Source organism: Trichoplusia ni, chromosome 4 (genome assembly GCF_003590095.1).
Source record: "Trichoplusia ni isolate ovarian cell line Hi5 chromosome 4, tn1, whole genome shotgun sequence".
Classification (NCBI taxonomy): Eukaryota; Metazoa; Arthropoda; class Insecta; order Lepidoptera; family Noctuidae; genus Trichoplusia; species Trichoplusia ni.
Window position 1 is genome coordinate 13,929,628 of NC_039481.1, and position 10,811 is coordinate 13,940,438.

General features: G+C 38.4%; 2 protein-coding genes across 2 annotated transcripts; one reads left to right on the forward strand and one right to left on the reverse strand.

Moving 5' to 3' along the window:
- Window positions 1-503: 503 nt before the first annotated feature.
- LOC113493126 (U11/U12 small nuclear ribonucleoprotein 25 kDa protein-like) lies at window positions 504-1,598 on the forward strand. Its single transcript, XM_026870947.1, has 3 exons — window positions 504-896; window positions 1,104-1,175; window positions 1,265-1,598. The coding sequence occupies exons 1-3, from the start codon at window positions 720-722 to the stop codon at window positions 1,496-1,498; spliced, it is 483 nt and encodes a 160-aa protein (XP_026726748.1). The 5' UTR covers window positions 504-719; the 3' UTR covers window positions 1,499-1,598.
- Window positions 1,494-10,557, reverse strand: LOC113493124. The gene is made up of 20 exons (XM_026870945.1): window positions 10,392-10,557; window positions 9,939-10,198; window positions 9,401-9,498; window positions 8,944-9,132; window positions 8,520-8,684; window positions 8,149-8,358; window positions 7,624-8,024; window positions 7,217-7,545; window positions 6,853-7,003; window positions 5,654-5,803; window positions 5,148-5,405; window positions 4,688-4,909; window positions 4,188-4,367; window positions 3,692-3,824; window positions 3,488-3,579; window positions 3,164-3,300; window positions 2,860-3,017; window positions 2,564-2,712; window positions 2,376-2,483; window positions 1,494-1,903 (listed from the first exon to the last, which is right to left on the reverse strand). Exons 1-20 carry the CDS (start codon window positions 10,422-10,424, stop codon window positions 1,766-1,768), a joined length of 3,561 nt encoding a protein of 1,186 aa, XP_026726746.1. The 5' UTR covers window positions 10,425-10,557; the 3' UTR covers window positions 1,494-1,765.
- Between the last annotated feature and the right edge of the window lie 254 nt (window positions 10,558-10,811).

The window sequence follows — 10,811 nt, forward strand, 5'->3', positions numbered from 1 at the left end:
CAAAAATCAATTCTGCTTACCTCGTTACACTTGAGTTTATCGAATTAAAGTAGTATGAAAACTGCAAGACTATTAATTAGGCGTATACGTAGTTAAGTCGAATATGCTTTGAAGGTCTAAAATACATATGAATCTTTAATTTATAATGAGGGCACGGAAATGTGGTCCAATTAATGAAAAAAAAAACGTTATTTAATATTGCGTTCGGTGGCTGAGACAAATGTCACACCATTTGTGACAAATTTTGAGACCAAAAGAGAAAATAATTTAATTCAATATTTTTAAGAATTTAATTTAAACTTACATACCAACAATTTGGCGAAAGTTGTATTATGCTGGTTACACATAAAAGAACAAAAAAATATTGTTTATGGTTTTAGTGGTGTAGGAGTGAGCTAATGATTTACAATTTTGCCGTAAAATCACTCCATCGAGAATACCATCACATACTTTCTAGAGGTGAGTTCAAGGCATTTCCAATATTATATCGACATTTTTAGAATGCTTTGGCAAACAAGACAGAACTGTCATATCATATGACATATCTTGGGCCTGCAAAGTTGTTGGTAAATAAAATATCCAAACTGCAATTTGCCGAGACAGTACAATTATAGTAAAACTAGCGATTGTAGAGATTTGAAGTTGAACGCAAACGATCTTTTTCTGGATGTTCACAACTTGTTAAAAGTAAATTTCTCCTTCGGATAAGAGCAATTGCAATGGAAACAGCAGAAAGTTTAGAAAAAGACCAAGACGAGCAAGAAGATGTAGCTAGTACATTATCACACGATGAATTATTGGAGATCACACAATCTTCTCTTGCAACATTGATGAGTACAGATGAATTACTGAAAGATCTACCGAATGATATAATTATTGAAGAAATTTTATCACAGGTAAAAGAGCGAATAATAATCGAATCACAACATTAATCATGTTCTTTATTGTTTGAAAATAAAGTAATGCAATGATGCTACAACTAGTCATAATAGTTATATTGTAGGTTTCACAAATAAAGCACACACCTCATCCATTCTGATCTTGGATTAACAATAGTTACACATTTAGGGTAACCAACTTGTTAATGTTTCTTTTTGTTGCAGATTGCTGTTGAACATGGCCAGTCAATAACAATTTTTATTTCAAGGGAAACTGAACCCACTTTAAAAGTTATTGTAAGTTAAGCTTGAAAACTGTTTTTCCTGCTCAGTGTATAGAATATGCTATGTATATAATCCCATAATAATGGAAATTTAAATTCCAGGTTCCTCAAAATGCAACAGTAAAAAGTTTAAAGAAAGCCATACAAAGACACTTTGAAATATACATGAAAAGATCAGGAATAAAAACTAAAATATCATGGAGGTATATTTGGAAGACTTACATCTTAAATTATGACAGCCTCCTTTTAGACAATGACAATGCTTTAATACAAGACTATGGAGTAACAAACAAAGTAACACTGTCATTCAAGAAAAAAAGATGCCAGAAAGTATAGTTTGTAAAAGCTTTTATTATGTATTATTTCCTAAACATAAAATTTTACTTGCACCCCACGATAACATGTATAATAGTTGATGTTTATCATACAATCTACATTACAAATACATAGTTAAATTTAACATAATGGAACTGTTCTCTTCTAATAATATGTACTCTTTAAACATCATATTTGTATCTTATATTAATGTGTACATTGTGTACATAGAGTAGTATATTACATATTGCGTTTTTCTGTAAAGCACAGTGGATTTTTAAGAAGTTTCTAGAGTTGTTCGAAGTCGGGCTGCGGCGGGGGCTCCTGTGGCAGCGGCTCGAAGTCGCCGAGAGTGTAGTGTGGGTCCTCATGGCGCGGGGTCGCCAGCGGACGGTCGTACGCATCCTTTAGTAGCTCTTGATCATGCTACAAGTAAATAGATAAGATTTATGTTAAGGTGTAAAAATAATAATGTAAGGTATTAAGGTTATAAGGTTCTATTGTTATGAATTTGTAATATGTTTTACATCTATGCTAATATATAAAGCTGAAGAGTTTGTTTGTTTGTTTGAACGCGCTAATCTCAGGAATTACTGGTTCAAATTGAAAAAATATATTTGTGTTCAATAGATCATTCATCGAGGAAGGAGCGAAGATACAATGGAAAATGTGAAAAAAACAGGGCAGGTATAAATCATTACTTATATCTTCTATCCACGGGGACGAAGTCGCGGGCAACAGCTAGTTATATTATACAATTATTTAACACGATTTTCATTAAACCCACAATTATGAAATACAGAAGACACTTTCGAATATTTCTTGTTCTATCTGGTCTTCTTTCTATAGCTAAGCTACTTACTAAAAAAAAACATAATCCTTCTTTTGGTGTACATACCTGATCAGATTGCAAAACAGAAGGAGGCGCGAGGTCGTCAAGGGACAGCTGGGTGTTGAGCACTGACGGCGGGGCGTAGTCAGCCAGGGCTGGCACACTCTCAACGGGCTGTACGCACATCAATATTATTAATAAATAGAGAAAGTATTTACACTAGTATAACATAGGGCCTATTTAAAGTATCTCACTGGTTCCGCGCTGGCGGCGTCGTCCTGCAGCTTGTGCGCGGCGTCCCTCTCGTCCCGCGGCGGCCGCAGCGTGTTGGCGCGCGCCTCCTCCTCCGAGCTGTACGCGGACTTGTGCTCGCACATCAGCAGGTGCGTCAGCATGTCCGTACCTATACGTGTATAGTAGGTATTAGGATTCCCAAATTATAACGACAGTGTAGGATCAGTTACATGATGCGAGGCCAGACGAAGTGTAGGGTGGTGAAGAAATGTTGCCTCATCCTCTGTGTTGAGGTAATTGTGTGATATATACATACCGACGGTAGTGTTGTACCCGCAAACGCAATACGAGCGGTAGGGGGCCTCCCTGGGCGCGTCCTCGAGCGAGTGCGGGCCGGCGCAGTAGCCGCTGTGTCGCAGCATGGCGCGGTAACACGACGTCGCGTACGAACATTTCGTGCAGCGAGTCGTGCCTCTGTGTACAGAAAAATCAATTCAAGTCAAGAATCTTAGAATATGTGCCTCTTCGAACAATTCTTTAAAAACCGGATATCAAATTTTTCAATAGTCACTCACTGTAGATGGACTATATTTAAAATGTCTGCTGAATAATATACTCACAAGAAATGCTTCTCCCTGTCCAGCGGTGTGTCGCACTCCCTACAGAGCACTCCGTCAGGCAGCACCAGCGTGAGGCCCTCGAAGGTATCGCTAATAGTGTGGTTGGCTGAGTCCTTTACAGGAGGGCGCGCTTTGTTCTACAAAAATAATTGTTAAATGATCATACACTACAAGTTATAGGGAGATCAAAGTATACAAACTAGTTATTGGAAACAAAGACAGCTATACTTTGAAGCTCTTTCCCGACGTGCCAAGTTAAACTGGCTGCTCTGTACTAAGTACTTGTACTAACATACTATAATTATATATTCTAGCGCTACTTACTCTAGGTTTGGTAATCAAATGCTCTTCGGAACACAACGGAGTGGCGCCCTCTACTGTGATGTGGTCTCTCACTTGGTGCTCCTTCAATTGGCCTAGAAGAAATAAAGTCTTATTGCGTCTGTTCAACAAACTAAAAAAAATAATTTAAAGAACAGTGTATATTGATGTTTTTTTTTTGTTTTAGTAGTCTTTATGATTTCTTACCAAGATGCACAAACTTGAGCACGCATCTGTTGCATCGGACTTCCAAATCTTTGTCCTGGTGTTGTTTCAGATGATCCAGGTAGAGAACCAAGTTTGCGGTCAGCTCGTGTCCATCCGAATATATTCTTATGACCTTTTAAGACAATGATTTGATATAGTTACAGTTGATTCGGTTTTTGGGTAGACATAATCGATACACTCGATACCATGTACCTACCACATAGAACATGTATTAAACGCCAAAGTATTTTCTTCCCTCCAAAAAGTTAAACATTTTTGCAGTTCTTAGCGTAGATAAAATTGAGCAAGAAAGCCGTTATATGACATCAAAATTAAATGTAAACAAAGTTTTTGGGTTACTTTTATCTCATGATTGCTGCATTGATTGAAAAAAGTCTCTTACTTATGGGACCTGTTAGAGGGATGGGAGTAAGTTAAGTTTTCCCAAAATTCGGGAAAGCGGTATTGAGTCAGTTGTTCCACGTATCGCGTGTACCTTGAGGCAGTAGGGACAGAAGACGGTGTCGGAGTGGCTGTGTTGCGCGCGGTAGTGGTCGGCGGCGGCGCGGTGCGCGGACACGCGGTAGTCGCACGCGTCGCACGCGTACGGCAGCTCGCGCGGGCAGTGGCACTTCTGCATGTGCGACGCCAGCGTCAACACCGCCGCGAAGCGGACCTGCACACGGAGAAAGAATTGCTTCAAATATAGCATTTTCGATTACATTTATACGGTGTTCGCCGAAGATAGATCTCGATGGCTTGCAATTAGGAAGGCCTATGCCGCGGTGGACAAATATGGGCTGATGATGTTGATATTCGCTATTTAAGAAGAAAGCCAGATTGAGTATCTTCTGTAACAGAGACTGTTCAATAGCATATTAGAATTGTATTTAATTAAAACCTTCGAAACAAGGTATATACGACTTATATTTTAAAATCCGACTAGAGGGGGGACATAATATATCACCAAATCACAAAACATCAAAAAATTCTCACCTCACAAATAAGACAGGCATACGTAAACAGTTCTGGGGACTTGGTGTCCGCGGGATGGTTGTGCTTGAGATGCGTGTCGAGTTCTTCCTGCGAAGTGAAGCGCGTGAGGCAGTACTGGCACTGCGCGGGGTTAGCGCCCGCCTCGTCGGGGGGAGCCGCGTGAGAGAACAGGTGCAGCATCAGGGAATAGTTCTCGTTGAACTCCACGTGGCACACTGGGCACTGTAAGTATTGAGGGGTCTTAGAAGAGATCGGAAAAATCGGTTTTGAGAACAATTTAATTTAAAGCCTCTTTTGTTAAAAAATACATTTGGGGAATGGAAGTCGATAGTTTTGATCAGATATAATTGATATTTTCTTTGGGGGTTCTTGACATTGATAATATCCAGGAATGTCATTTCTCCGCTTCACTACAAATCACTTATCCCTACACAATTTACCCAATCTTATAAAATCTTACCTCAACAGCAATAGCAGTCTTCTTGACCTCATCATTGCCTCCGATCTGTCCGAAGTAATACCTCTCCATGGACACGGTCTCCTCGGGGCGGACCTCCTTCTTGATGTTCTTGAGCGGGATGTCGTCCAGATCGTCGTCGACGTACGAGCGAGCCTTGTTGTTCCGCCGGCTCCGAGCTGTGGGCTCTGAATCTTTTTTGTCTTTCGGTTTGTCTTTTTCTTCTTTAATTTTGGTTTTCCGACTTTGCGCTAGGGGGATCTGTGGATGTATAAGCTGTTTGTAAATTTTGAAAGGGGTTTAGTAGTTTAAAGTGGGGTTATTGTGGGGGCTATTGTTTACTGTTTTATAGTCCGTCCTCCTGCTAGACGTAAACACATATACAGCCAAAATTGAACTTACCAAAATGCAGTTCAGTAATAGAATCTGTTGTACTAAGATAATCAATACAGTAATGGGTGACATGAAGTCCAAAAAAAATGTCCTAAAACTACTGATTGTTTTGTTACCTCCTCATCATCATCTTCGATGTAGGTGGTCTTCTCCTTCTTTCTCTTCTTGGGCGGCGGCGAAGGCGAGGGCTCCTTCTTCTTGCGCCCGCGCTTGCCGCGTCCAGTCTCTGGAACCGCTTCAGGTTCCAAATCGATTTTTTCTTTCTTCTAGAATTGAAAAGGAGAATTAATGTGTGTTTAAAGATTTTTGATATGAAAATATGAAGATCATGAAATGAGGTTTGTTTCTTGTGTTAATTGATGAATAACGTAAAGTGACATGGATAATATCAATAAAAGTTCAATTGCATAGTTTTTAAGACTAGTGCAAATAACTAATAAGTAATTTGTAGGTATCATTGGCAGGTGATCATCAAAGAAAACCAAAAGAAATAAAAATAAATAAACCAGTTTCATATGCTGTCTACGTTGCTGTACTTTCTTCTTAGTTTACTAGTTAAGTCGTAGCTGGACGTCTTAATAACTTGGTAAAAATACACACTTGTTTTGTGAGTTCTGAAAAGGTATCAGTTTATAGAAAATAAATAACCTTACCTATATAAATCTGTTACATCGTTTATGGTTTTTATGACCCTGCTTTTCAAACTGAGCATAATAAAATATTTAACTTAATTTCTCAAGCCTTTTTTAAAATTATTGATTATGTTTTATTAATGATATATCATTCAAAACTAACAAATCCGTCTCAGTACTATTTAATCCGAAATCATTTGGCGTATTTTGGAGGTTATTACACTCATCAGTCAGCACGACAAATAAAGATACAAGAAAAGTGAGTGTACAAAAACGTGGGAATAAGTTATTAGAAAGAAAGAAATTAACTCAAGTTGATTGTACGAGTACCTGGTCAATTTGAGTCTCAAGACTCATATTAGAATCCTGTAAGAAACACATCTTGGATATAACTTTGAGTAAAACTTTCATGAGACGAATGCATAATTCATTCAAATGAATACAAGCTTAATTGTAAAAAAACCTGAATAATTTCGAAATAAGTGTAAACTTTTAACACAAACAATTAAATGCGTTTAATGACCAAATACTGAGGTTGAACTCAATTTTAAGACGCCATTACGCGCTAGCGACCACTATAACATTATAGTGTAAAGTACTCACTTTTAAAAGGCGTCTTAAAGTAAAGTAGTCTTAGTATTCAGGGCGATAAGGTTCATAAGCATATCTTACAAGTGGCCTACCTTGCCGCCGGTCGGGTACTTCCAATTCTTGAAGGGATTCGCTGCGATCTTGTTGAGGCGCACTGTGATGGGATCTTTGGAGTCCATCTTGCTTTGCTCAGCTATGTGGATCACTATATTGTCGAATGCTTGGCCGGGAGAAAATCCGTATCTAAAAATGATTATTTGATGAAGAAATGCGTAGGAATTCAGTGGTCTTGTTGATTTCTTAATTGTAACATAAAAAAAATGAAAACAGTTAAAATAGGTTGTATATTTCGTATTAGGTGTGGTTGTTATAAAGTAATGAATATTTGCACTAAGAATATAAGGATTGTTACACATAGACATTATCTCTTGTTACTTATTCTGAAATTATGTTTACCTCTCTCTCCAAACCAATTCATCTAAGAACTGCTGTATAATCTGCCTGGACAGCAACGAGAGTGTGTTCTGGAACATTCTCGGCACTATCCTTCTCAAGTACTCCATAATATTGGCGTTACTGTTCCTCGCCGTCTGGTCGGAGTGCGACGACGCTTGGTGCACGTTCTTAAAGCCCATGGCAACCAGCGTGCCCTTGTCTACAGTCAAATCTGTGAGGATGACTGATGATGGATGCACCCAAGCTGATAGAGGCTCAAGGATCTTCTGGAAACGCTTTTTGTAGTTCTTCTCGTGCTCTGCTAGAGGTTCCACTGCACGAAGTCGGATCTAGAGGAAAAGTGGGCCAACATCAATTAAGGATATCATGGATACACAAATATTTTAGTAAATAGATATGTTACTTACCAACTTTTCAACTGGATCCAACACACCTAAAACCTCAACCTTCACTTGTCTCTGAGTCCCATCATGACTGGTTGTCCCCAGCGATATCACGCCGACCTCCACTTTCTTACCGGACCCGCCCAGCAGGCCCATGTGCTGATGAATAGCTGACGTACAAATCGCTCTGAGCCATGTAAATAAACCCTTTACGTAGAGATTGTCAACTTTCACCCATTGAACTACGTTCTGCACGTTGGTTTGGCAAGCCCAATGGTATATCAACTTGAGAAGAACACTTGGCGGGAACGTGGCGCCTTCGAAGATAGAGCTGGAGTAGACAGAGACGAAGCGAGTCGGACAGCATTCTGATATCCACACGTAGCCGCCTGAGTAGGGGAACTTTGATACGTCGGAGTACATGCCTGGAATAAATATTAATCTCAACAACATTTTGATTACGATACACACTCATTTCTATGCATGAATCATCAAGTCCCTCAATTTCCTTACGACATGACACACAAACCAACCAGTCTAACCACTCACCAAGTTTGAGCTTGTTCCCCGCATGTATGACACACCATTGCTCTGAGCGGACCAGGCCCTGCTGTATGAGCCACTCGGTGAACTTCATGGGCGTGTGCATGAGCACGGACTTCACCTTGCTGTCCAGCGCCGAGCGGTCGGACGGCGGCACTGTGTCCTTAGCGCGTAAGTAGGGACGGGCCACCACAACTAAGGACGGGAATGTTTTACCTGTGGAAATGGATGGAGATGTTTAACAAGAGAGAAAACTGAATCAATAGCTTTTTTATTATGTTTTTATTTCTTGAATGCATATTGGAATTATATTTGATCATGTACATGAACTAATATTAATTTCTTTCTTTCACAACTAAATATTAGTTTTAACTCACCTTGCAGTTTATTGAAGGATACCTCCCTGGAATCAGCGATGTTTTTGTTGCCATCTTCTTTAGTAAGGTCCACAATGGCGGTTGTCTTCGTGGCGCTCCCTGTTAGCAGCCCACCGATAGCCGTAGCTTCGGAGGGTCGGACATTTGTGACCACGCTGTGTACATCTGTTAAGGAAGTATTGTTTAGTAATCTGTTTTTCATTAGAAGAAATATAGTTTATTTCTACTTTTTTTGCAATGAAAACAATAATTTTTAGTCTGTCTAAGTCTAGTCTAGTCTCTATTGTAGAAATATCCAACGGGAAACCTATTTGACGATGACCACAACACAAGGAAGCCTTAACAAAATAACTAGTTCCATAAACTATGGAAATAATCCACCTGTATTTCACATATTAAAACAAATCCTAAAAAAAATACTTACTAGAAGGAGCTAGTGTCTTATCCTTAGTCTTGGTGTTTTCTTTGTCCTTATCTTTATCCTTCTCTTTCTCTTTAATCTCCTTTTTGTCTTTCTTTTTCTTTTTATGTTTTAACTCAGGAGTCTTGGCTCTTTCAGGCGATGGTGAATAGTCACGGTCATTCTCATTCCGTAAGTTTTTCTTAGGACGCCCTGGAGAATATTGCATTAATTTTACAGAGCATGTAATATGTGCTTTGTTATAACATGTGTAGTGCTTAGTACTTAAAGATGTTAATGGTATTTACAAATCAGTAATCAAGATAAGATCAGGAAAGGCTAGTTGAGTTTTGAACTCATATAAACATGAAACTGTTGCATAATATACAGTGTAACTTTTAAGGAAAAAAAGTTGAACAATCATAAAAATATTGCCTTTATACATAAAAACTTAAATAAAAAGTAAATTTCGGAATCATACCTCTTTTGCTAGGTTTTTCTTTTGTCACAGACAATGAACGAGACCTTGATCTAATGATCTCTGCACTTTGCCTCTCCAAATCTTTTAGAACTGGTTGTCTGTAAATAAAGTGATATAATATAATGTATAGTCTTATTGAAACTCTATAAAAATATTCCATCAATGATGCTCCTGAAATTGAATTTACAGGTGCTACAACAATCATCTCTTAAAGAAACTGTGGCCAATGATGATGATGATTATAATTTCACTTGACAATGTGATGTTAATTTTTGTTGCAATAGGTAACTATACTGACATTGATGGACAAGATAAACAATCTATCCAGACATTTTATTTAACCTAACAAGTAATACTAGTGTTTAGGTGAAAAATAATCATGTTTCTAAATTGTTCCTAGTCTTCCATAGCCTAGTTTAATGCTAATAAATTAATAACATTCAAATGAATGAAGGGCTCAAGTTTATGATCAAATGCTTATTAAGTTTAACATTAAAATAAATTCAGTGCTTTAGTTTCAAATACTCCAGTTACTTACTTCCCAAGTAATTGGTATGCCGTGAACTGGTCTCCGTTATACACAATCTCGCCACCAGTATCCTTGACCATCTCATCCAGTTTGTTCTGGATGCTCTTGAATTCATTATCAGCATTCTTGTATGCTTGGAGCTGGACCTCAGAGAGTTCTTCCTCCCAACACTCTAGCTCCAGCGTCGGTACATCAGGCCCAAAGTATGATCGCTTGTAGAGATCCGCTTCTATGATCTCGGCCTGAGGAGGGACCACAGGCGCTACCTCCTGTAAAAGAATATTAATCTTATCAAATACACGCAAATTGCTTGTAGTTCTTGTTTTAAGATCATTACGAAGATTTTTAAGAACGTGAGAAGCTGGTTCGGTTAATAGATAGCAGTAAAATACACAGAATTGACTGCCGTAAACTCGCCCCTTATTCGAAGGTAAACAATAGGTGTTATGACGGAATCTTTACCTCAGTGTCGGTTTTAGGCTTTTTCAGCTTCATTCTAGAATAATTCTATAAGTCTGCATGTAAAACTATCTTGATTTGATTTGTATTTTATCTGTAAAGAATAAAAATTGTAGCCAAGCTACAAGGCAGTGAATGCCAAACACGGGTCCCATAGAGACTAGTTGTTTATTTTTAATTAAGTCCAATTCAATAGTGTTGCAGCAAATTGTATGGACAAACGAAACGAAGAAAACACATTTTTATCGTAAACTTCCTATCATTTTATTAAACTTCAGAGAAGGCTCGGATCTTAGTTTATTAAATAAATATTATTGGCATGTTCCTAAATATAAAAGTTTCGAGATACAAATTGCGTTCAGTTTTTACGTTTTCGGTTTTTCAGTCTCGCTTCAGTTACATAGGTGAGAATATCAGCGTCAA